Source organism: Oreochromis niloticus, linkage group LG14, assembly GCF_001858045.2.
Source record: "Oreochromis niloticus isolate F11D_XX linkage group LG14, O_niloticus_UMD_NMBU, whole genome shotgun sequence".
In the NCBI taxonomy this organism is placed as follows: domain Eukaryota; kingdom Metazoa; phylum Chordata; class Actinopteri; order Cichliformes; family Cichlidae; genus Oreochromis; species Oreochromis niloticus.
The window spans coordinates 14,273,385-14,299,924 of NC_031979.2; the positions used below are offsets into that span (position 1 = coordinate 14,273,385).

Genomic DNA, 26,540 nt, shown 5'->3' on the forward strand with positions numbered 1-26,540 from the left:
ATCCACCTTTTACAGGCCTAAACAGTTTACAGGCCTTTTTTACTGTAGCCACCACTCCTTTGCTTTGGTTCCACACTCTAAACCTGATCGGGAACTTCGGAGATGAACCAATCACTCCAGCTTATTTCACAGTCTTATGAGAATCATCTGCAAACAACAGACATGCCGCTGTAATGACACCACGCTGCATACTTTCCACACTTTTCTGGCATCTTAATATCTATTTCATGAGCATCGTAAACAACACATCTGACACCCGACTTGAAAGAGACTTAAAGCCAAGAGCACCAAGTGTGAGGCTTTTCACCCTCCACACACGCGTCTCTCGAGATATATTTGCTGTTTACAGATCTTAAAACATCTTGGCACTAGCAGCTGAGCTTTCTTTATTCACGTATTATCTCTAAGACTGCGAAAAGCCCTTTTGTTGTTAAATGATCAAGATGGAATCTGTGTTCGGTATAAATATGAAACTGCTTTCGGTGAAGTACTGCAGGCTGCAAAGTTATGAGCTGACTACATACCAGATCATATTTTGGCCATCGCTCGTCGCAGCTGCTTTCACAACAGTGGACTGACTGTCCAAACTTCTTGTCAGGTGACAGTTGAAATACTTTATTTCCAACATAGGCCTGAAGCATCCTTTATGCTTATAAGCCCCAACCCCTCCGGTTATTTGATACAGCTCCCCACCAGTTGCCCTCACAACTGTGTTACTTTTCCACAGACAGCACAAATGTCTTCAAGTGCGGAGAGCTAGGTTCTCTGGTCATTGTCAGCAGCTGTCCAAACGTGCTTCACATAGTTAAATGGCATCTATGTGTGGCAAATGACAAATTAAGAATATAATAACTCAGCAAAACAAAATAATACCAGGTTAAAAGTTTTAAAAATGGCCGTTGGGTGGCCTTTATAGAGTGCTTTAGGATCTTTAAGCACATTGTTTTTGTACAGCAGCATGCAGAGTTCATCCTTCCCGATCTCATTGATCATTTTCAGCCACAGCAGGAATCTATTTTCACTAAAAAACTCTGCTTAAACCCAGAGTACACAATCTGCCCGTCTCCAGAAGGCAGACAGGCAAATTAGCAGTTAGCTTTCAGGTGGTGAACATATTGAAACTTTTAAAAGCCAAAGACTGTCATTAATTACAGGAAGAATGAAAGAATCAATGAAAGAAAGAACCAAAGTACATTTCAGCACATCTATGACTTGACTATAAATTATTTTATTTTATTATTAGATTTCTGTCGTGCATTTACATGTGGAGGCATGTTTAGGGGCAGTTTAACCTCCTAGGACCTGGCGTCCACATATGTGGACATCACATTTTGGGTTGTCTAGACCAAAATACTAAATCTTGCCCTACAGGGGCCTGATATCCACTTACAAGGACATTATACTGCCACTGTTCTATCAAATTTTAAACGAATATCCTCATATGTAGATCTCATTTCTTTTAGAAATAAAAATTGGGTAAAAAAAGATTAACAAAAAACGGTAATTCTGTGTTTTTACTTTCATCGGGTCCCAATATGCCCAAAGATCAAAGAGAAATTAAAAAGGCATGCCACGGAAGAATTGGGTCTTAGGAAGTTAAACCAAAATCAAATTTAAGATTTAAAAAACTCAAAAACGCAGCTCTTTTCACAACTCATGACAATCATGTGCCAAAGTCTCGAACCACCTCGAACCAGACTCGAATGGTCTTTCTGAGTTTTTCTTTGGTCATTGGCTCCTTTGCCCTGCATTTGCACTCCGATCCTTATGTGTAACCACCTGCAGAAAATGTTTCTTTTTCCTTTTTGTTTGTCTCTTTGTTAAGTCACCTAACACAGACCTATGAATCATTCGAGCAAAAAAAAAAAAAATACCCAACTGGGATGAACCAGTGTTGTGTCTACACATAACAGACAATGTATCAGAGAATCAAAAGTCCCTACAATTTTAAATTGTATCTTTAGGGACTTTGTTCAAAAAAACTCATTTGTTCTGATTTCTTTTGTTAAATGTATAATAGGAATAAAACAGTATTTTTGCACCAACAAGGGTATTTACAAAGCTGTTAGCTGGAAACTTGGGATATCTCAGCATGGTGTGTCGTCTATCCTTCGAAACCAGATAAATGGAGGACAAAAGAAGAAGTGACATGATCTACAGCAGATGAGTAGTACCTAGAAGTCATGTCCTTAAAACACAGGGAAAAATCCAGCCTGACAACCTGACAGGACCTGAGATGCTCATCTGAAGGCGAAAAAATACCATCAGCTTTTGATCCACCATGCAATCCCATCTGGAAAGCATCCCATAACAAGGTGTGTGGATCTCTTTAAAGTACAGTTTCTTGGCAAGGCAAGTCCCAATTAATTCCATTATTCTAGAAAAGGCCGACAGCTCTAGAGCCACGATCTAACCATACCGGATAAGCAGCGCCACAGTCCAGAGGAACTGTCTCTTTTACTCAGTTGTAAGAGTCTTTTTTTTTTTTTTTACTGTAAAATGTCTAATTTTTGCTGCCAGCCTGTTCCCACATACTTCCTATAAACATCTTCAAGGCCAGGATGTGTGTGTGTGTGTGTGTGTGTGTGTGTGTGTGTGTGTGTGTGTGTGTGTGTCAGAGAGGTAGGGGGTTGGATTCCTACTATTCTGTTTGTGCTATGCCCAACACTTCCAGCATCTTTGTTTATAGCTCTCCTCTGCTCTTTCACACAGAATTGATGAGAAAGACACACACATTAAACACATTGCTTTTGGCAGGCACACTGGCGCACACACGCATGCACGCATCCACACACAAATCGTGCTCTAAAACCCACCGCAGTGACCTTTCAGATGCAGATGGAACAGCAGCTCCCCTCCACTGCCAGAATGTCAACATCTTCTGCTCTCTCTTTGCTTCTAAGAAAAACGGAGTTGGCAGCAGGTTAGCCTCCTTGTCTCTGCACATTGGCAAAGCACACACACATGCACACGCATGATGCACACAATGTCCTGTGCAAAGCGTCCTCTTTTGATTTGTTTAAGGATATAAAGTCCCACATAGTTCATTAATAGCAAACACTGCAAACAGACGACTGCTTTCTCTTTACGCATCCACACATTGCAACACAGCAATCTTATCTATCTGCTTTCTCTGTGAGTACGCTGTGAAATCTGGGGTTTACTGGAGTGAAGGGTTGGAACTGTGCAAGCGTTTGTTTTGGGACCGAGCTCTCACCGTAACTCTGCCAGGGGAAGCTAAGCCTGTGTCATCGCAATCCGAATAGTTATGAATCGCAGCGCCTGGGTCTAGCTGACCCGATAAATAATGTCTGTCTGACCGAAGCTGCACCTCCACACCTACAACATGATTCACACAGCATCGCTGTCATTATCATCTCGTAAATTTATAAACATAACGCAAGAAAAATGATTTTCTTTTAAAAAATGGATACACCAATCAGCCTCAAGTTTCAATGGATTTCCCCGAACTGGGCCTCAGTAATGACAAATGGTACTTTATGCAGAAATGATTTTTAAAACAGGCCATAACTGTGTGGAAACAAATGAAAATCCTCACATAATTGGCAGATATTAAGAGATTTTTGAAGAAAGTTATGTCATTTTTCCAGAGCGAGTGCTCGTTAATGTATAATCAACTGCATAAGAGACTAATTTTGAGGACCACCAATCAAAATCATGCAAGAAACAACAGATGCACACACACACACACACACACACACATAAACACAGAGTCGTGCAGATTCACATGTGAGAGTGCAACCCTGAGTGTGAGGAAACTATTTATGGTGAAAGTGGGCAGAAAGTGTAAACACATGTCTGGCATCCTTTGAAAAGACAAGTATTTCACTCCTTTTCCTCCCTTAATCTCTCTCTGAGGAATCCCCACCCCACACCCGCAGCCTTTCCCCTCCACCTTCCCTACACCACCATATCACATTTTCCTCCGTGCCTTTGAGCCGAAGGGGAAACATAAATCACAGGACACGAAGGAGGAAGGAGCGGAGCAACACACGCAACCATCTGAGTAAATGTCTGTGAATGGGAGAGACATTACGGGTGGGGGAGTGGGGGTGAAAGGGTTGCTGGGTGTATCTGGGAGGAAGGGAGGGTGGGTGGATGCTGATGTTGCTGCCACTGTCTCCGTGCCTTAAGAAACGACTTAAAATCTCACCATTAAGGGCCTGTCACACCAACGTGGCATGTTGAAGGAAATGCGGTGCCAGAGGCTTGGTGACGTCTCCACAACCTGCAGCTGGTGGACAACTGTGGGGGTGGGGTGAGGGGGAGGGACAGCTGCCCCTGTTGTCTAACAGATGAAGCACATGCGTAGAGATCTTTGATAACTCTGTATTTCCAGTTCAGTTTTACCTAAACGGCACAATAAAAGTCACCTCAGGGCACTTTGAGAAACCCAGTGATTCCTTTTGAGCCAGCAATTTCAACAAACGTCTCTACCCCAACTTAAATAAAGGAAAAATGTAAAATACCCTACATCTAGTCATGGCAGCGCTTTTGAAGTTTTTTCTTGTATGTCTACTCCTCTGAAATTTCGTTGTCAGGGCTGCAAATAATTTCACTCAATAAAGATCCTGCCCAAGCAGCAACTTAGCCCGGAGGTTAAAAGACAAATAAAAGAAATGATGAAGCGCCCAAAACTGAGTTTTTCAGCTGGGTCGAGGCTGGCTCTAAAAGTCAGTCCCCCATAGACTGATGATAAAATACCAACTTATCCCAGAAACAAACATGTTTACAGGCTGAAGAGGTCTACTGTGGGATTATTGGGTTAATGAGCTATGTCCAGCTTAAAGTCAGGGTTTTCTGTGTCATGCAAGTGTCTCTCTGTTTTTTTTTTACTGGGCTAAATCACCATGGTACCTTATGTTGGTCGGCTTGGATTAAAATCAGCAAGGATTGCAGTGTTTTCACAAAGTCTTTTATTTACAGCAGGTTTTTAAGTGTATAACAGATTCTTTGCAGGGTGGTGCACAACTTGTTAAGCTGTGCCTTATTAACATCTAGCATGTAAAGTGACAGCAGCTCAAACAGTGCATCACATTGTCACTGGAATTTGCGTGCAATTCTCTGGTGGTGCAGAAAATGTGCACATGTTTTTAATGCTTGATTCTAATCGGCTCTTTTTAGTCTCTTTCACACTGCTGGAACTGCAGCTACTAGAGCACAGGACACACAACAAGAATACGTATCTAATCAATAAAAGTAATTCACCTTAATCTGCTGACAAACTAAAGCGATTTCCACATTTCTTAATTAGGGAATGGGACAGTAAGCTGTACTGTTTAAATTTATCCAGCCTAAAGTTGTCAGAGCTCCAATAATCAGCTGTATATAAGAAGCAACAGTTGCTGTTATGTTTTTGTGTTCTTTATAGATTTCTCTAATCGCAGCGGGTGTCACTCACGGGGATCATTTTGAGAAGAATAAAAGTGATGTGACGTGTGAAATGCACCCTTTTATGTGGAGGCACAAAGCACCTGGAGCAGAAAGCCAGATCTTTCAAGCCAGCTAAGGCTGAGAGAGCATGACTTTGTTGACCTTCCTTGGTAGTATAGAAGTTTTTTTGTCTGATGCCACTCCTAGGGCGAATTGCCCAAGGTCCACCCTTGGGCAATTCCACTGTTTACAGCTATACCCTATGGACTGAGTTTGCTCTTTAATTCCATTGTTGGAAAACGCTTGTGGCCTTTCCATCCATTTGACTTTCAACTGGATTTCTTGTTTGTTTTTTGGCTTTTTCAATTCAGCCTCAAGTATTTTCAGTTTATTGTTTGGCAAAGCACATTTGCTCAAATGTGGTACATGACAGCAAATTAAAACTAAAATATATACTCACACATTTCTGAGACACCGTAGAAGTAATGATGTACATGGAAACAGCTCCTTTTCAGCTGTAATCCACAGAATAAAAGTGCTCTGTTGAGTTCTCTCTTTCTTTATTTAGAAACCAAACAGTTTGAGGGAAAGGAAAACAAAACCTAAAAGCCGCATCTCTGAGTCCTCTAACTCCATCACTTCAGAGCCACATGTCTGTGATGAAACATTAATAAATGCTGTTCCTCTTTCATCCATTTGAAGTCAGAGGATGTCGTCTGACAACACGGCAGCTCACTCACACTTTATACCATTTGGGAGATATTTCTTGCGGCGGCAGGGGACTTCCATAATGTGCAAAGCTGTGGAAAGCGACTTAGTTCGGTGACCACTTTTGTTTTAAAATCCATTATTCATGTTCAGTGAGTTTAGACTGTATTTTTGCGAAACTAACTGCATTCGTGTCTGATAATCAAGATATATGAAACCTGGCTTCGTGGATAAAGTACATGCTTAGACTATAATCTCATTTCTTTGGAAAGCTAGTGACACAACGCTGGTATTTCCACAGGGTATCATCACCTCATGCAAACATAAAGATTTTAGAAATGTAGATGCTCCTAGAGCCATAAGCTTCAGGCAAGTGAGAAAAGATAACTCAAAAAGAATTTGTCACTGCTGATAGCTGAGCTGTCATAAACTCTCCTTAAGGAAGAACAAGAAAGGAGCTGCAACTGCAGCACTGCTGGGCCAGCTGCCTTGGAGGAGTCCTGCATGTGCCACTGTGCTGTAGCGGTTGTGTCTATGGTGTCACCAAAGCCAGGGTAATCTAGCAGAAACATGTGCACTTACACAGGACAGGCAGAGAGAAAGAGAGCGAGATCAACAGCCTTGTCTGGCATTGTGTTGGCAGGGCTTTTGGCATCACTGCCTGCCTCCCGCTCCTCCTCTTTGCCTCTCTCCTGCACCCCTGAAGTGCACGGTTAATCCCTAAGCTCTATCCCCATTTAAAGACAGGGACATCACGCAAACCTGCCTGTCTGCATTGCGTCCAAGCACACACACACACACGTAACAACCCCCGCTCAATGCACGCACTCAGTCAAACATGCGTGCTGTTTCCTCTGTCCAAACACATAGAAAGAAAGAAAATAGCTCAGTGGGGGGTTAAGCACTGTGCTGGCTGCAGCAGCAGACTATCTGTCCGTTTTTTTCTGCAGTCCTAAAATGTCTGCAGGGGCTGGGAAGTGACAGGCTTGGATGATGAGATAAAGAGGAGAGGGGTTAAAGGCTCATGGTGTACTAATGTGCCGTGCATCTGTGACTGTATGGTCACACTCAAGTGAACAGCATGGACTATGGCCTCCTTCTCAGAAATATGTGCAAGTGGAGAAGTAATGTGCCTGTAGAGTAAAGACAAGGCCTATTTTACTAACCTATACATGGAAACTGAGAATTTAAGTGATGTGGTGCTTTTAAAGGCATTATAATCCACTTATCCTCATTGCCTTCACAAAGTGTCAGCTCATACTTTTCCATAAAGTCTAAAATATCTGATTTTTAGCCAACTTTTAAGGGTGAGAAATACTTTGGCAACTCAGCGACTGTGAGCCACAGTCTTACTCTCTGTGGGTGTTTATAAAAATCCCAGTAATCTGAGACCTGCAGATCAACTGTTACACCAACGACTGGAGATTTGGCCACCTTAAATGACACACACAGAGTATACAGCAATAGATATCGCCCTCTAGTGGGGAAATTTTTAAAATATTCCAAGCAGCTGAACTCTTGACTGGAGCTTTAGAATGACATTGCTCAAGAATTATCTTTCATGTCATCACGAATGAGATTGGTGATATGATAGCATCTGTTTCTAAATGACAGATGCTGCAGAGAGGAAGATGCAAATGAGAAGTAGGACAAGCAGTTAAAGCAGTGGGTTGTTGACCTGTTTACTGTTAGAAAACAAACTGTTACTATATTAAAGTGTGCTGCACGGCATGCTAATCTGACTGCACTGTGATGCGGTGTAACAGGATAGAGAGCTTAATTCTTTCATTTTGTAATCAGCTATTTGCTGGCTGGTGATGACTGTCACAGAATTGACACACATACCAAAAAATTCACAATCAGAATTACGTTTATTCCCAAGTTTAAACACAAAAAATTACAAATTTGTCTCGGTGTCATGAGGCAAAAAAACAGTGGTATAGAAATGGATGTTTTGTTTATATATGTACACAAAACAAGAATTATATACTAACTGCGTACATCCAAATAGAAACAATAATTTCTTTTACCAGGGTCCATTCGCCTCCAGGTTGCTGCCAAACCTCATGATAAATAGTCACTCAATCCTCAATCTACCCCTGGGTGTTGAGCCCATTGGAGGAGGGACCCATGTAGCTGCTATGGGCTAAGCATCCTTCCACCAGCCACCAGACTCACACCCTCCACATCAGCGCTGGGCTCTGTTGTGGGCAAGATAAACTGGTCCCTTGATCTTTTGGTCATCATAGGAGTTTTCTTTATCTGGCCTTTCACCCAGAACAATATAGCTCCTGGGAGCACACACACACTTCCACCACAATATGGTAGAGACTCTCAGAGGGGAGGAAGTATTAGTATAGTAATACACTGTTATATTATGCTGTCATATATATATTGCTACGAAACAGGTTTGTAACAGGACTTCATATACATTCAAAGAAGGTAGAGACAGTCTCACTGTGTTCGCTTCAGTATGACGTGAAACGTGTGCTAAATATTAGTTAATCATGAGCATACACTGCTCACTGCAACAGCAGATTAGAAAAACAAGAAAGAGGCCATCAGAATATCTTAAGAGCTTAAAGCGTATTAACAACTGAATCAAGAAGGGAGCATATTATAATGCTGTGATTGCATCCATTCCTCAACTTTCTGTGAATGGTACTCATGGCCATTGATCAACGGTCTTTGATCAGTGGTTGTTGATTAATGGCATCATGACAATTTGCATATTACTGATCAAGAAACTGACCTCACAGTCCATTGTTCATTCAGTGGGCTAGTTTCATTGTGCAAAGGTACTGTTTATAAGGCTGGGGAAACGTGCAGTCAGCTGAGAATGAAGAAGACACTTGGATGAGTGACAAAACGTTTCTCCCACTGAAAACGCTACATCCAGATGAACAGAATCGGTTTTGGGGGATTTCATATATCATTTTTCACAGTTTCACTCCGGGTCAGAGACTCAGTGAAGTGTTTGCAGACAAGTTGGCATCTTCCATGCAGCTACTGGTGACCACAGCAACCCATTAGTGGCCAAAGCAATCACAGGGTGTCTATTGCAGCACTACATATCACTATGTCTCTTTTTGACCTATTTCATGCTAGCGACTGCCGGCAGCCTACAGTAACAACTTACCAACTAGTAATAAAATACACACTTTTCCCTTGAACCAATGGTTACAAGGGGCCTACTGACTGATCTCTAAGGCTTCATCAAACAATTTTACAGCTAATTCTAAGCCACTTTCAGCTGCTCCCTTGTCAAAGGGTCACCGCATCTGATAGCTCTATAACCCTGTTACCAGTCACTTTATTAGGCTTGTGGTCCTACATGAAACAACCCTCATTAATGTGATCAGAATCAGACGTGTTTACCTAATTCTACATGTCAAAATGCCCATTATATTAAGGTGCACAAAAATATCGTTAAAGTAGGCTATTGTGCAACGGCACAAGTGCTGTGTCCTTATCGTCCTGTGGAGGGCAGCAATAAGCCACAGCATCTCCCTCGTCGTCCAAACAAAGAAGAAGAAGAAGAAGACGGAGTGCTGACGCGTCTCTCTTCTCTTCTTCTCCATTCACCGACGTGTCAGTCTTCTTCTACCCGGAGCTGAGAAGCAGGCAGGCCGTTCAGTGAGCACTCATGGCTCCCAAAAGCAGCAACAAGCAGCAGTCAGAAGAAGATCTTCTCCTTCAGGACTTCAGCAGAAACTTGTCGGCAAAGTCCACAGCTCTGTTTTACGGAAATGCACTCATCGTTTCTGCCATCCCCATCTGTGAGTACAGCATAGACTGGGGAAGCTAGCTGCTGCTAACCGCTAATTTAGCTAACACTGAGTGAGTGGAGGAGGAAAAATGAGAAACTGTTCATAAAAACGAGCTTTTCAGAGCCGCTACTTTACATATTCAAGCTCACGTAATGTTCAGAGATATAGCACATAGGACAGTTAATAATATTGATCAGGAATGCTAATGTGACCTCGTAATAACGCTGTGATACGAAGTGCAGTAACAAATGAATCAAAACACAAAAAGCTTAGGGACATTTTACTTGAAAAACTCCAGTCCCAGATAATTAGTTTGATCAGCTTTTTGTGCTTGTTTTTCCTCTCTTTAGGGCTGTTTTGGAGGATCTGGCATATGGACCTGGTCCAGTCTGCAGTTCTGTATGCTGTGATGACTCTGGTCAGCACCTACCTGGTTGCTTTTGCCTACAAGAACGTCAAGTTTGTGCTCAAACACAAGTAAGAAGGACAAATCCACTACACGCGCTAATATGCTGCTAATATGTTTGGTTAAATGGGCCTCATATTATACTTTATTCATACCTTTTAACTTCAGTTACACGGGGACAAGAACACAAACATATAATCATCAGTAGTTTGAACACAAATAGGGAATCAAACTGTCTCTGTAGAGTTAGAGCTTTTTTAATTCGATCAACTTGATTGACAGATGTGATGTTATTCATTGGGGAAACTTTGAGACAGATTAAGAATCGACAGACTGAGTACAGAAAGTATTTTGTTACTTCTTATTAGAAATTGAATCTACTGGGGGTTGCTGTTGTGTTTTGATTTGATTAAAGTCTTAATGCTTGTGATCTTCCACTCATCACGCTCCAGGGTCGCACAGAAACGTGAGGATGCTGTTTCAAAGGAGGTAACCAGGAAGTTGTCTGAGGCTGATAACCGCAAGATGTCCCGCAAGGAGAAAGATGAGAGGTAAAACGTAGTGCACATGTAAGCCCAAATTTAGCAACTACACGCTCTGTACACACTTGCGTTTGCTTATTTGTGTGGAGGGGCCACCAGTTTAGGTGGTGTTTCAAACCAAGTGGAAGTAGGTTATATAGCAATCTGACTCTGAGCCTGTAAGGATACAGTTTTACATACCTCATTCAGTGGTGCGACACCTTTTTTTTGTCTCTGAGAAAGCTGCAAACTGATGTGAGTATTTCTGGTTTGTGTCAGTAATCTTAAAAGTGAAATTATAAATTGTAAATTTTACCAACTTTATCTTTAACTTTTATTTTTCCTGGCAAATGAATTACACAGGCAGAAAGTCCTTATAACTGTAATACATGTATGAAAGCAGCAGTCAGCCTTCGTGGTGAGAATGGGACAGATCACTAATATGTGAGCTTACAGGTTTACAGTATTTTAGTCTGTATTATATTCATAATAGTTACGCTATAATCTCATGTCAACATATCACAACACCCTCTTCTGCCAGCGTTAGGTGCTAAACTCCGGTGCAGTCTCTTCTGGTCGCATTAATGACGCATTTATCTTCACTGGTCTTGCCCTTGTGAACGTCACCGTACATCAAAAGTCAAAAGTATGATGATAAATCAGTACTGAAGATCGGAAAGTCAGAGATTATATGGAGGGAGATGTTCCAACATTTTGAAAAGAAGACACTTTCTGGGAAAAGGTTTTGTCCGAGTGGCGACACTTCAGGAGAATACAGCAGGGCGTACTCACACCCTCAGCGCTGGTATAAATGCTGATGGAGCTGTGGCACTTTCACTGTTTGCATTCAAATGGACCAATCCAGTGAGCACAAATAGGGTGTAAGTCTATGTTTGGCATCAAACACCTTGTTTCTGTTCACACACTGTCTCTAACAAAGTCTGCGTTAGCCTGGTACATGTAGATAAAAACCAAATGTCGTCCTTGTTATCTCCTGTCCAGAATTCTGTGGAAGAAGAACGAGGTCGCTGACTACGAGGCCACCACCTTCTCCATCTTCTACAACAACACACTCTTCCTGGTTCTCGTCATCATCGCCTCTTTCTTCCTGCTCAAGAACTTCAACCCCACCGTGTATCCTTTCACGTCTGTATGAGAAATGTGGTGGTATATAGTTCACAAGTATATTTAAGTTGGAAATGTATGACAGGTTTTGTTGTAGCACATTTATTCTTTTAACACATCTTAACAGATTAATAGAAAACTGATTATTTCAGGCTTATGCTACCAGTATTAGTTTTGCCATACTGATCGTAAATGACGATAACTATTAAAACTAATGCACGAGGAGCAAAACCTATGATGAGGTGTGCTGACACTTTTTTCAACAAATAAAATGATTTGATTTGAGAATTGATCACGTTGTGTAGAAAGGCAGGACGAGTTTGGAATTGATCCCATCAGAAGTAATCTCCTCGTGCAATAAGGTCGAAGGTTGAAACATTAAACATTGAAAATCCTACATTAAGATACCACATTTACAACTTTGAGTATCCACACCGTCTGCCCGCCCAACTTTACAAACTAACATTTTTATACTTTATATTTTAGTCTATATTTAATTGACTAAAAGAAATTTGATGTTTAAATTATGACTAAAACAAAACTCCCTGTCTAAAGTAACACTGTATGCTTCATATCTGCACAGAATGTCTGCCAACTTTTCTTACCAGCGTTTACCTTAACCCACCTTTTCCCAGCAACTACATTCTGTCCATCAGTGCCTCTTCAGGACTCATTGCTTTGCTCTCCACCGGCTCAAAGTAAAGAAAGAAAGGGGGGGATTGGGTTGGTAGGAAATGGGCTAAAGAAGTGTACACTCATGTTAGGAACAGGGTTTACAAGGGGAATATGACTTTTCATCTTCATGAAATTCGTGATCAAATTATCTCCAGAGGTGTTTCTACAGATCTGTCTTCTGTTGTTTTTGTAACAAATAAAGCAAGTCTGTTTACTTGTCATCTGTGTCATTTGATTTGTGTGTTGTTCAGTCTGCTTTTTTACAGCTAATTTAATCTGTTTGAATTATACTGTCCATTGATTGGCTTAGACACCGTTTCCATTGGCAATGCTTTTATTTCTAATCACACTTTCATATAGAGTATTTACAGAGAAACCACTGATCAGGAGGGGAAACAATACAATGACACAACAAGAACCAAACTCAATGTCTCTCAAGTGTTTTTCATCCACCCAACAACACGTAGAATCAGTGACCTCTGAGTTTTCAGATCTGATTATCAGGTAGGACTCATACCAAAACCAGAAACCTTGGGTAACAGTTGATGTGGCACATTACAGGATTTCAACAAGTTGAAAAACAGCCACAGATGACTTGCTTGTTTTTATTTTAGACTTGTTTCCAAGTCTGTAAGAAATTGAGAAGACCACAAAGACAAGTCACTGTTCTCTCAGACAACAAGAAGGTTAATGTCCATCTTGCATTACTTTTCCTAATATCTGTAGGACTGTTGCACTGCTTGTTCCCGAAGTTTGTGGAGCTGATAATATGTAGGTTTTGCATTCCTCTGAAAGGGAGTCCCATTTACGGAGAAGCTACCAGTTTACAGAATCAGCTCCACTGTTCGGTGACATAACCCTCAGTAAGCGCATCATTCAATAGAGAATAATAACAATTTAAAGACAGCACTTTTTTGTAGCTACACTGTCAGTGTGTGCTTGATGCTTACAACTTTCTATTAAAGTGACACAGGAGACAGATTAGGCAATCAAATAATATCATCTGCATACATTTGTTTTAAAATCTTACATATCTTGTAGGCCAGAAGCCAAACCCCATTTACCAACTTGTAGTGAAAGACATCCCTGAATTTATTCCTGTCGAAGGAATTCAAGGCACTCTGCCAGGTGGCCACAGTCCAACAGTGACCGACTCAAACTGATGGGAAAGCTGTTGACTTGCACAAAAACTTAAACGTTTACCTTTGTGTCTCAGTCGCACGTGTTTGCCACCAAAAGATAAAAAATAAGTGAACAAAGCAAATACAGATTCTGTGTAGGAAAAGTTGGTGCAGTTTTCACATAGAGAATGAGAAATAAGCAAAATATGATGTTTTTTTCTTGATTTCAAGGCATTTTGGATCCAACTCTAGTTTTCCTCCAAGGCCAGACTTCTTAAATAAGCTGTGAGCCAAACAGATTTTAGTGTGTCATCCCAAAACAGGTAACAGCGTGCTCTGGATAACTGTAGGCGCTTGTAATCTAATGAGATTTCCCTTGATTGATACATATATAGATGGTATCTGTGGTGCAAGTCAACAGATGCACACCAAGGACAAGACAGTGACTCAGTCGGAACCTGGCCAACATTTCTGCTGATCTCAGAGATGGCTTGTTTTCCACATGAAAGAGAACAAAAATAATGCGTCAAGGTGACAGCCATGAAATCCGAAGGGTCGATCCACGTTCAAGTCCTTTAAGAAACCTTTAATCTCATTTGTCACGTCTCATTAGAGAAGCTCATTTTTAGAACGATTCTCTTATTGACGCAGAATCCAAAAGAGAAATACAAATTTAAATCTTAATCCTTAGAAATAGTTCTGACTTTCTTTGTCTTTGAGGAGACAAAAGTACATTTTTGTCAGGATGGAAGGAGCAGGACGGGCTGGAGGGCGGCCCAAACGTTGCAACTGATGCAGTGATGCTGCAGAGGAGCAGGAAAGTGACTTTATTTACACGTCTGCTATGTGTGAGCCATACACTGCGGTGAAGTCCTCGTCTGCACGAGAGGCTCCTCGATGGGTTTCTCCTTATGTTACACAGTATTTCTTAACATCCTATGTACATTTAGCATCTTCAAACAAAAGCAGTATTTCAAAATGTCAAAATAAAGTTCATATATATTAACTACTCTAGAATAAATACTGTAATCTTTGCCACATCCCAAATACCTTGAGTCTGTGCCCCATTGTGCCATTTAAACAAGCAGTCGTCTAAACACGACAAGACCAGAGGCGAGTTTATCTTTTATTTCATAGATTCATCGCAAGCTTAAGTCCAAAATCCTCAAGGTTTGCTGGAGCGATCTAGCGATGCAGGTTCGGTTCACAGGCAGAAAAGCAGTGCGCTTTATTTCTCTTCTGTGGGATTCTTCAGCAGTTCCTCAGAGAGAACACACGGGGGCGACATGCTTCACTCTCTCCTCAAACAGAGTCCAATATGTAATAGTACTCAAAGTCCCGCAGCACTCTGTCACACCTGGGGGGCTGGGGGGACAAGCTTGCAGGACTTTTTGATCAAACCCTCTTTTAGTCTTTAATTATGTGCTTTATCGAAAAGAAGAAAGAGGCACACTATAGCAGGGAAACATGCATCTGGTGGTAAATACGCTCACGATTTGCAGCCTTTATAATCCACTGAATACTTATTTTGAACTATTCTAAATACGGGACAGAATATACTTGGTAGGTATTTAATAGCTAATTCAGGCTAATAGGGATCGGGTCTGTTGAGGCTTCATTCATGTTAATAAAACTCTGTATTATGCGCAGGTCACCTGGTTGCTGCTTACCTCCAACACAGGAGGTTGGAGTTTTACACTCTTATGGTAATTCTGTTTGTTGCTCTGCATAGCGATTTAATGAAAGCACTGAGTGGGGTGGGGGCGGGTGGGGTTCAGAATACAACTGTCCACTTTCCTGAGATACCTCTGATTTCTTGCATTCATGTATTCAGCTGTGGTACAGTGGTACTCATGAATAAAATATGGGCCCAATATGAATTTTGTGCTCAAATTATGTTACTTGTGAGTGGAGGTCTTGGCTTTCAATGGGCGGGCTCGAGACCTGAAGGCCTGAGCCCAATAAATAAGTAACACAGGCGTCTCATTTACCAGCTACTATCAAGGTGCCCTTCGGGAAGGCACTTTAAATACGCCCGCTTTGCTTCTTTTGGTTTATCTGCTAACTGGATGTGAGTGTAAAGTTGGATATATTCTAAAAATGAGGCGCCGCAGTTGTAGTTTCATACAATTTTAATCCAAATATCAGGTCAGTTGTATATCTATCCCTGGATGGAGCTGAACTAGGATGTTGTGGGATCTCAAATATAAGCGTGAATCTAAACTTTTACATGTTCTACTTTAAGATCTGCATAGTTCTACCTGCACGTGGCAACACTTTGATTTGGGAGGAGCACAAAGTTTAGAACTACTGAAGTGGATCATGTTTTTGTGTTTCGGGCTGCAAAAAGCTGAGTTTCTCAAGCATGACGTAGCTGAGCTGGGCACCTGAGATGAGCCTGGTAGAGCTGATCAGATCAGGACAAGGCTCAAACAGACAAAGGTACAGTATGCAACGCTGGACTTAGCAAGGCTGTCTGTTCCAGGCTGAGGCGGGCTGGAGCTGAGTGGGGCCCGAGGAGAGAACCATGGACATGAACACTGAATGGAGGGTCCAAGGTAGCAGTATGGTTAGGTAGGTAGGTACAGCTGACCTCTTGGAAGTCCACCTGCCTGGTCTAAGAGCGGTAGTCCTTCTTACTGTACGGTCTGTTGCCTAGGATGTGGTCGATCTCTGACACCACATGGGAGGTCATCTTGGGAAGGACCTAAGAAAGAAAGCGATGTGCTGAGTAAGCCTGAGGATGCAGGTGAAGAAACAAAGGTAACAGCAAAATGTGTGTCTGCTTGTTCTGACCTGTATGGCCCCGAGGTTTTCAGTGAGCTGCTCAGGATTGGATGTTCCCAGAAGGACCGAGCTCACCCCTTCATTTCTTAGACACCAAGCTGCAGAAAGCAGAAGATAGTCAGTCATTGACTATTTAGCGGCACACGTCTTATTATTACTTTCTGATTATTGTCTTCAAGTTCCAGCACTCTTGCACATAACCTGGATATCTATTTATCACATGGGGAGTGCACAACACACCCAGCTATTGGAACATCCACAGGGATGCAGTGCAAGCACAAGTGCATCAGAAAAGTTTTGCGTTGGTGTGTAGACTGGAAGCTGGAGGAAATATCAAACACGAAAGACAACAAATACCCAACGAAGGTGATGAGAAATGTGCCCGTCTTACATAAACCAGCTCCTGTCTGACAGGTCTGTGCATTTATGGTTTAAAAGCTTTGCTTTAAGCTGCTTCTGCTGTATTTGCTATAAGACGGGGAAGTCTTACCCACAGCCAGCTGAGGCAGGGTACATCCCAGCTTCTCTGCGATGTGGTTGAGCTCCTTCAGCTTGGCTTGTTGCTTCCTTCCATCCTCACTTATTATTTTCTCCTTCAACCACTGATAGGACTGACAGCACAGAGAAGACACAGACTGAATGAGTGAAGAGACGCAGGGTGTAGCCTGAGAGCCTGGAGACTCCAGAGCTGATGTATGATTTAATTTATTGACACACAGAGGTGTAGTCACAGTGCTACAGACATGCCTTAATTTCATCATTTATTCAATTAATTAAAGTAAACTTGTATTGATCTGTTTGTTCAACTCAAGTCAGGGACACAGATGCACTCAAAGATGCAAAACACGAGGCAACTTGGAAAACTAAAGCATGAGTATATTTAACTTTAAGGTGAACATGTATGCGGAGACAACTCTGTCTGGTTACATCTAAACCGAAAACATTGCATATGCATGTCCCGAAGTTTCAGCGTGTCCAAATCAAACCTCCATAAACCCTCCCCAGATCTCATCTGTCTCATGTCTTAGATATCGACACCACCTGAAGTGCACAAGTCATGAATCACTGCTTTGAATCTGATTCTCACCGTCGCTTTGTTTTGACGAACCCTCACGCTTACCTTCATGGAGGCCCTGGATGACTCAGGAATGCCATTTTCATATTTTCCTGTGATGATGCCGCATGCCAGCGGTGACCACGTCATCGCACCGACTCCTGTAACCATGGACACAGCAGGAGAGTTGAAGAGGAGTTTTAGTGAGATGAAATGTGTGAGAAGAGCGTCAGAAAAAGTGGAAACGTGAGAGGGTGATTAACGCGCAGTGGAAATGAGCAACAGAGAAGGAGAGAAACTTGGTCAGAGAGGTTGTTGGATGGAGTGGAGCTGTGGACAAACATGCAGAAAACACTTGCCTATCTTATGGTAAAGTTCGGGCAGTTGCACTTCTACTTTCTCCCTCTGGAAAAGATGATACTCGGCCTGCTCGCACACTGGCGGGATCAGATTAAACTGTCTCGCCACAGAGTAAGCCTCCTAGAGATAAAGACAGAGAAAAGATGCTCATCACGACGTTTCATGCGGATTTACTTTCATATATTGTTCAAAAGATTGTTATTTTATAGCTATATAGCTATTTGGTATGTAAGCACGCAGGTTTGGGATAAACTCGGGGGAAGAAATGAGAGAGGGAGGGTTGTTAATCAGCTTGTGGGAGCGTGGCACAAATTCAAATGCATGCCTCTCAGTAAGTCAGCGAATCAATATTTCATATCACAACTTGGAGGCACCATGTTCAAATTTCCTTATCTATTTTCTCCACGGATCCTTTAAAGGCAAATGCCAGAGGAGTCACACACACACACACCTACTCAGAGAAAAACAGTGCCATTGTTGCTTCTTTAAATACCCTTTAATTTAGTGGGTTTGCAACACATGTCAGGATGAGAGCACAGTCGAAGTGGGAGTGTATTCTGTGTGATGCACGGATAATATCACTGCCATCACTCAACTTACAAATTACCAGTTGCCCTTCTGCGCTGCAACCCGTGACATGTGCCTCCAGCCTGTGTGCGCGTCCATGCATGTAACTGCGTGTGCATGCTGTACTGCTGAGAATCAAAGCCACCTTCATTAGCGATGCTATCTAAATTACACAGTGTTCATCTGGGCCTGTTGTTCTTTATAAAGATATCTGCTTCTTCTTCACAGCCAGAGAGGGAGAATGTCAACACATTGCAGTGTGCTTAGAGGGAGGAGGAGGGTGATAAAGAGACCAAGAGGGATAAGAGGGGATGGATGCTACGTCCTTGAGTGTCACTTCAGGCATGTGTTCACTTCATAACTCTCTGCCTCATGTATATATTCATTAATGCAGCAGTGGTTGAAACAGGAAGTGGATTATCTCTGACAGGAAAACAAAACAAAAGCCAGAAGAAGCCGCTGTGCCTGTGCCACTTACTGAAAAAGCCTCTTTTGACTCTCAGTCTTTTACAGTCACTCTACTTTTTTTCCCTACTTCCCTCCAATTATCAGCTCTGTAATTACTCATTCATTTTCAATACTGTGAATATGCTGGTCACTGGAAAGGCACATCTGCATTGGCTTGACTGTTCACGCCCTGATGCTATATCCACCATTTATATACAATCTGTGGTCGGTTACCAAATGTGTTAAGGAAACATTTATTTGGAAATTTTCATTCTTCTTCATTTCTTATACTCAAAGCTGTTTACTGCTTACCATGATCTCCATGGCCGTCCACCGAGACGTCCCCCAGTACATGGCCATGCCTTGGTTTATCACGTAGGTCATGGCTCGAACAATCTCTGTAGATAAACGCAGTTATCACACGTATCAGTCAGCTGGATCGACAGTGAACAAACTGTGTGTGTTTTGGTTTTGCTCGCTGAGAAACATCATCAGTAATATCTATAGATGCTTGTGATTTGTAGTGAGAGAAGAGTGCAAGAGTACAAAGACACTACTTTGTAATTTTGCCACTTTACTGCACTGCTAGTGGATTTTAAATAAAACAATCCAAGACTGCACTTCATAATTCATCGTGCTGCTTCTATCAGCAGTCATATCAGCAGTAAATACTAAATAAATAAATAAATAAATAATCACCCTGTTCTACTGTAAGTCACACAGTTATAACATTTCCTCTACCATGTTAGACAGAAGATGTGGTTATCTTCATGAACTTTTTCTTCCCATCCTTCTGGAAAAAGTTCATCTTGGTTTCATCTGCCTAAATATTTTTGTTATTTCCAGAGCTGTTCAGACTCTTTTAGATGTTTGCTGGCAAAGTCCAAACTGGCCTTCTTTTAAGTGATTGCATCCTTTTGTAAAATCACTCACGAAGGCCTCTCGTGATTGTAGAATTGGAGACTAGCAAGTGATATCAAGGTGAACAGCTACTTGCAAACAACTCCAGATCTTTCATCCACCTGATTTGTCATGAAATAGGAAGAGAACGGGCCACATCTGGCCACGTCCAATTACTTTTGAGCCTTTGAAAATGAAGGACAATGTATAAAAATGGCTGTAATTCTGAAAAAGTTAATTGGGATACTTTTGTCAAATCAGTTGATTTAAAGCTTAAAGTCTGCACTGGTTTAAACCCACTGTGGTGGTTTACATTACAAAAATCATTGTTCAGTTACATTAAGCCCTCGCTGCATATAGGTCGGAGATAATGTTGCAGATGAAAAGAGAGGAGGTGGAGCTGGAGGCAGATGGAAAGATGGACAGGATTATTAGGACTCAACATATCACAGAGACACAACTTGGATCAGAGAGTTCAGGAAAAAAGTAGAGAGGTGAGATTGTGCTGGCTTGGACTTATGCAGAGGAGAGGTTTGGTAAATATTAAAACAAGGACTAACACAGAGCTGCAGAACAAGCGGATAAAAGTAAAGCCAAAGAAAACTATGATGTGGCCGTGGCTCGCAGGTGGGTGGTGTAAATGAGGAAGAAGCGGAGGACAGGAAGAGATGGAAACTGTGGTGACCCGTAAGATTCAGCCACATACAGTGCAGTAAAACCAGAATTACACAGCAGATGGACAGGGACATGTCAAACATATAAATACTTTAGAAAGAAAAGCAAAAGAAATCTCAAAAATAAGAATTTTTGAACCTTTTCTCAACAGAATATGATGATAACATAGTCAGAATATTATCAGAAGATTGATGTGAAACATCTAGAGCTTGGCAAAATATTTTTAGCCGAGCTACATAAAAAGACAATGCCAGAAAAGATGATGAATAAAAGATTGAAAACTAAAACCAGTCAAAAACTAAAAGACTAAGAAAATAAAAAGGCAACATTTGAGAGAAACAGCGGCCTTGAAAGAAGCTTCTTCTTCATGTCGTTCCAGTTTCTGTCATGACCTAATCGAAAATAAATAAATAAATGTATTAAACCCTCACAAGGCCGCCCGCCTCCTCAAGTCTTTCTTACCTGCTGACGGCTCATCACCCCTCCCTGACGACTCCGGGGACAAACTAACAAGCTCACATACTAAAGCCCCTCTGATCACATTCAAGCTACTGCATTTTTAATGGTGCAATTAGCTCCAACGCTGCTGACTGTGAGAGCCAACGGCAGTCAGGGCCAACAAAAACTGAGATTAGGACTGTCATTAAGGTTATTCATCATCGCCCTGTGCTCACTCCAATTATAGTGCAATCGTTCACTGTGGCAGGACTCTTGTTTTTCACTCTGCACAACCGATACTTGGCAAGATAACCGATTATGCGGGGCGAGAAAGTTTAAGAACTCCCAGAGAGAAAAGAAAAAAAGAGGTTAGAAAAAATGGCGCATTAGTAGAAGTCAACATGCACCAATAGTATATAATCAAGACAAACCAAGAAGACTTGTAATGAAGATTTTTGTTTTTCCCTGCACAGAGTAATAATTAACCTGAAGCACAGACGTCTTACTCAATAGTATGCTGCCGGGGGAAATAACACAGGATTAAGACAAGACAACAATTCGCTTTCTTTCCTTTCGTTTGTTATTGTTGTCTTCCTCTCTTTGCCCTTCCCTCCTGTCGTCCTTGCTCTGTATTTACGTAGCATCATGCTGCGCTCACATTTAAATGCAACCTGCATCTATTTCCGGGCAGCATAGCAAAACAGAGAGCAAAACAAGTCTGGGGAAGCATGAAAAACAAGAAAGCGTGCATCAACAAGCATGAAAAACATCTAAAAGCTGAAGGAATTAAATAAGAAGAGAACAGTGAGGGCACCAGGCAAAAGAAAATAAGTGTGTACAGGAGTAGATCCCAAACAGCTTCAAGATAAAGGAATTGACAAGCTTAAGCACAAAAGAACTGACAAAAAAACATCCAGGTACAACCTGCACAGCGAAGAAACATACACAGTGAAACAGAGAGCAGAGGAGAGAGGCAGACACCGCAACACGTAAATTCCTAAATAAAATACTTTGTTTTTTCAAATGTGCAATGTCTTTTTTTTTATTTTCAAATTCATCTTTACACTTACTTCTACATAAATACATTTATAGCCAATTGTTAACATTCACTGAGATATTCAACGGGGCAGCTTGAGTTACAATACATGCATAGGGAGTGTTAGTTCTGTGTGAAAAATGCCCTTACTTTACCATTGCCTTTACCCTGGTATATACAGTAGCTGTTTGCTATTATTAAAAGCTACTTTTGACCGCTCCCCTTTCATAACAGGTTACCACACCGGGCAGCTCTGCATGTTTGATTTTGCAGTTTTTGAGCTGGACGCCCCTCCTGATCCAACCCCAAAGGGGATTTGTGTCTCCAGCTTCTGACTAGTGTAAACCACTACACTATTGCTATTAAAAGCTCACTTATGCAATGTTTAAAGCTTCAGCAATATAAATTTATAATAGCGAGAGCATTTTGCTTTGATGCTGTTAAATGGACTGTCATTCATGTCAGTGTCACACCAGATTTATACTGGAATATTAAAATGTAATATTAACCAGAGCACAGTTCATATAAAACAAAGCAGCTCTACTGACTGCTTAGAAGCACTAATTAAAAAGCTACTGAAACAAACCACACTGTTAAGAGGCTCTACCTCAGTAAGCAATAGTACCCAATCAATTTATAATGATTAATGAGGAACCACTGGACTACTAATATGCATGTTAATAAGAAACTTCTTGATCATGAATTATGCAGAACTGCCTGCCTCACTTTAACTATACTAAAGAACAGATTTTCCAAGAGTAAAACTAGTCTTACATGTCTAGTTCAATATAATAGAAATAATAAGTAGCTCTAACACCACTAGGTAAATATGTTCTTTGTCAAAGACAAGGTACAAACACTTGTGATAAATTAATGCACTGTGTTTCAAATTAGACAAGATATTCTGAGGTTTTCTTGAATTTGTCTTGCAAACAGAAAATAGCTTTCTGCACACTGGATTTCATTGACAGCTTCTCTACAGTCAAAAATCACAATTATGTTTGAAAAGACACAATAACTTACATTACTTACAGATACTTGATTATTTTTATATACAGTTCTCAGCCATGATACTGGTAACCCAACCCATTTTTCTGCAAGTGTAAATATATGATTCTGTGGAGCAACAAAGCAACTATGTCACGAATCTTACAAACTATCACAATAACACCAACAGTTCCATTTGCTGAAAGTCAGACACTGTGAATCAGAGCCAGCTGATTCAATTAGTTTCATAGCTGGATGTTGTTGGAAATATTGATACACTGACTCACCCTCCATGGGAGTATTGCTATCTGGGCGATTGGCAAAAACTACGTCCACGTACTCCAGCTGCATCCTTTGTAGAGAGCCTTTCAGACCTGACACACACACACACACACACACACACACACACATGGAGGCAAAGGACACTCAAAGGTTAATGAACTGAAAGATTTATAACATGTTACTGGGATCTAATTTTAAACAATTTCACTCTTTAAGAAAAAAAAGTTTGTCATTTTTGGAGATGTTAAATTTGCATGTCTCACCTTCAATAATGTGTTTCCTTGACAACCCTCTCTCTGTCTCTGCTCTGATCGCATAAAACACATACATATCACATCAATCATAAACTGCACTTAATTAAACAACAACAACAAAAAAACAGCTTCACTTGTTTTTTTATATAGAAAAATGGAATAAGATTTTTTTTTTAAAGTTCCAGAAATTGTGGGAATTCAAACTGGTTTTACTTTGCAGACTTAAAGTCAATTTAAGGTACTTTTGAACCCCGCTGGGCGACCAAAAAACACAAGCTCCAAATGTACATTTCAGGCTGTTTAAAGTAAATAGGTCAGCACACGCTCAGCTGTTCAGCATCATTATGCATCCAGACTCTGCAGGAGAGAGACGTAGCACAGACTCTGCGTTTGGAGGAAATGCTTGAAAACTAGAGAATAACCTCTTCCTTATCACAAGACCCAGTTGGGCAGCCTCTGGCTTGGAGCTTGACAGACTTTCTCTTTCTTTTCTCTCTGTGTGTGTGTGTGTGTGTGTTTTGGATGTGTGTGCTATAAAGTAGATTTCTTTATCCCCTCTCCTCTCTCTCTCTGCAGTCTCAGCAGAAGAATTGGTTCTCCCATTGGTTGTTACTTTACGTGACATGTTGCCGTTCAGGTTGTTAACAGAGATAAATGGACACACGAAAACACGAGGAAACTTTCTTTGGTGCAGAGAGGCAAAAGTTTGAATGCTTTGAAAGACATTAAGGATATAAAATGATAAATGTAGCAGAGACAAAAGGAGAAAATATTGTCTTTTCTATGATTTTGAGTGACTTAACTAAAATACATCCTTCATTTTTATTTATCCGAACAAAGTTAGGTGCTTAGGTGTTTTTTTTTAATGATTTTTGACGATATTTTATTTCTGTGACACAGAAAAAAATCGTTTCACGTTTGCAAATTTGGCCCAAGACACTCGAGGTATCTTCAAATACTACTATCTTTCTGTCAGATGGTCCCTGTTTTGCTTGTATTGCGAGCGCAGATGCACAAGGACATATTTTTATTTTATTTATATTTTATTTTTGTTGTAACACAGGAAAAGGAAGAAGAAGACGGATACCAACCTTCGTGTAAACAATGCAGGATTTAAAAAGAGCTTTGCAAATGTTTCACATGAAAGAAATGCAATGCAAGGGGTTTTAGGCAAACAGATAATACATTACTGAGAATTTGTGAGCAACACAACCTAAAAAAAATATTACAGTTCATATCATGGAAGTGAAGAGTTTGCAGGGTTTCTTACTTACTTTCCTCCCCAGTACAGTTTAGTTGTAATGACCAAGCTGGATCTCCTAGAAAGGAAAGAGAAAGCAGGATAAGGCAAAGTTAGTGCAATGTGCTGTATTGTAATAATGTGACAAAGTGCAAAGACACATGCAAAGTGTATTTTGTTCTGTCTTCCTGCTAGAGGTTTCTTCCTGTTAAAAGGGAGTTTTTCCTTCCCACTGTCACCCGTGCTTGCTCATACGGGTCATCTGATTGTTGGGGTTTTCTCTGTATTATATATATAAGACTCTGTATTATAAAAAAGACTAACTGCATTGCAGCTTTCCTCACTACCATGTCTGTTACAGCTATTTTCCCATTTTAATTCATCCCTCCTTGCTAAGTTGTTTATTCAAAAGCACAGTCTTGTTGTACCTCAATGTTTAGTCACACTGCGGACTAATGAGTTATCCACGCAACAGGTGTGAAAATGCTACGCCCGTCTTGCTTAAGAGTTTTGATGACATCCTTGTCATTTCACATCTGGCGCTGTGTGAAATCATTAAACTCTACAGCATCTCACACGGCAGCAAAAGCAAACACGATTTCTGGTTTCACCGCATTAGAGTTGCAAATTAAATGCAGGAGCTGTGAGAGTGTTTGCAGACTTTAGTCACATGGGACAAATCAGTAAATGCCCTGCAGCTCTTTATTATTATTCAGCGCTGTTGTGCGTCACGTTACCGGCACTAAATTCTCAACACATGACCAAGAAGTGTAAAGTGGAGCGCTTGTTCTTTGCATTTGTCATGATAGCACTCGCAGACTGGTGTAGGCAGCTCGGTGCATGACACTGATCTGCCTAATCCACCTAATGATTAGCAAATACATGTTTCCATAGCTTCATATAATAGAGTGGCAAGCGTTATTGTTTCAGGGAGACTCCATCACTTATCCCATCCTGTTGTTCTAAGACAATTTAGGTTAAGGTTATGGCTTCATATCAAATACGTCAGGCGGTGATCTCACAGTATCCCATCACTATGATCTGAAAATTCAACTTTTTGTGCAGCTTCTTTTGCACTCAGACGTATAAATGTGCAATATTTGAGCTTCCTTTGATGTTACTGTAACTCCTCTTCCCCCCGTCTCCTACAGAGCTGATCAATAATAATAAAAAAAAAAATGAGCATGTTTAAATAACTCCATAAAAAGAATATTTAAATTTGTGGAAAAAATGCCTGCAGGCAGACTTTCATGTGGAAGCTATTTCACGCTGCTGTATTGTGTCTGTATTGTCCATGAACTAGACATTTAACTTCATTTAATAAAAGAAAAACAAAACTATGATGATAAGGCAGGAATTAATACTAACAAATGTTTTTTTTCTCCTTTTTTTCCTTTGACACAAAGTACAATTCCTCACTGGAAAAAAAAAACAAAAAACACAGTGTCATGCATCTTTCATCTGCAACACACACACACACACACACACACACACACACACACACACACACAGATCATCCTTCTCCATGTTTCTCTCTCAGGCAGAAGTATTGAAGCAATCATACGTTTTAATGTCACCATTACCTCCAGCATTTCTTCTTGATGATGTTTCCTAGAATGATTTCGGCCCTGCAAGGCAATATAAACGAAGCGTTGTTATTAAATCGCACTTTGAAATCATAAACATTCCTTCCGCAGTATCGGCCCACAGTACAGAGAGGAACAAAAGAGGCCCTCGTGCAAACCGGTTGTTTATGAATCAGGCAGTTGGACGGCGAAATAAAAGGGTCTTCA

At 41.0% G+C, this 26,540-nt stretch overlaps 2 protein-coding genes across 4 annotated transcripts in view; one reads left to right on the plus strand and one right to left on the minus strand.

The window, feature by feature from the left end:
* Positions 1-9,632: 9,632 nt before the first annotated feature.
* Positions 9,633-12,818, plus strand: ssr3 (signal sequence receptor, gamma). The gene is made up of 5 exons (XM_003441618.3): positions 9,633-9,881; positions 10,223-10,349; positions 10,731-10,829; positions 11,802-11,933; positions 12,560-12,818. The coding sequence occupies exons 1-5, from the start codon at positions 9,749-9,751 to the stop codon at positions 12,624-12,626; spliced, it is 558 nt and encodes a 185-aa protein (XP_003441666.1). The 5' UTR covers positions 9,633-9,748; the 3' UTR covers positions 12,627-12,818.
* kcnab1a (potassium voltage-gated channel subfamily A regulatory beta subunit 1a) overlaps positions 12,602-26,540 on the minus strand; it is a 119,123-nt gene continuing 105,184 nt past the window's right edge. For all 3 annotated transcript variants that reach the window (XM_005474540.4, XM_005474539.4, XM_003441617.5), the window contains 10 exons: positions 26,331-26,375; positions 24,782-24,826; positions 23,517-23,560; positions 23,259-23,345; positions 19,248-19,333; positions 17,921-18,041; positions 17,628-17,722; positions 16,998-17,118; positions 16,517-16,605; positions 12,602-16,427 (listed from right to left, as the gene is read on the minus strand). In XM_005474540.4, coding sequence (XP_005474597.1) covers positions 16,338-16,427; positions 16,517-16,605; positions 16,998-17,118; positions 17,628-17,722; positions 17,921-18,041; positions 19,248-19,333; positions 23,259-23,345; positions 23,517-23,560; positions 24,782-24,826; positions 26,331-26,375 — 823 coding nt within the window. In that variant the 3' untranslated portion in view covers positions 12,602-16,337. The remainder of the gene's footprint in view (positions 16,428-16,516; positions 16,606-16,997; positions 17,119-17,627; positions 17,723-17,920; positions 18,042-19,247; positions 19,334-23,258; positions 23,346-23,516; positions 23,561-24,781; positions 24,827-26,330; positions 26,376-26,540) is intronic.

Coding starts and splice junctions, on each gene's coding strand:
- ssr3 (XM_003441618.3), top strand. CDS start 9,749: ATGGCTCCCAAAAGCAGCAACAAGCAGCAGTCAGAAGAAGATCTTCTC. Junction 10,350..10,730: donor AAGTTTGTGCTCAAACACAA/GTAAGAAGGACA, acceptor ATCACGCTCCAG/GGTCGCACAGAAACGTGAGG. Junction 11,934..12,559: donor AAGAACTTCAACCCCACCGT/GTATCCTTTCAC, acceptor ACCTTTTCCCAG/CAACTACATTCTGTCCATCA.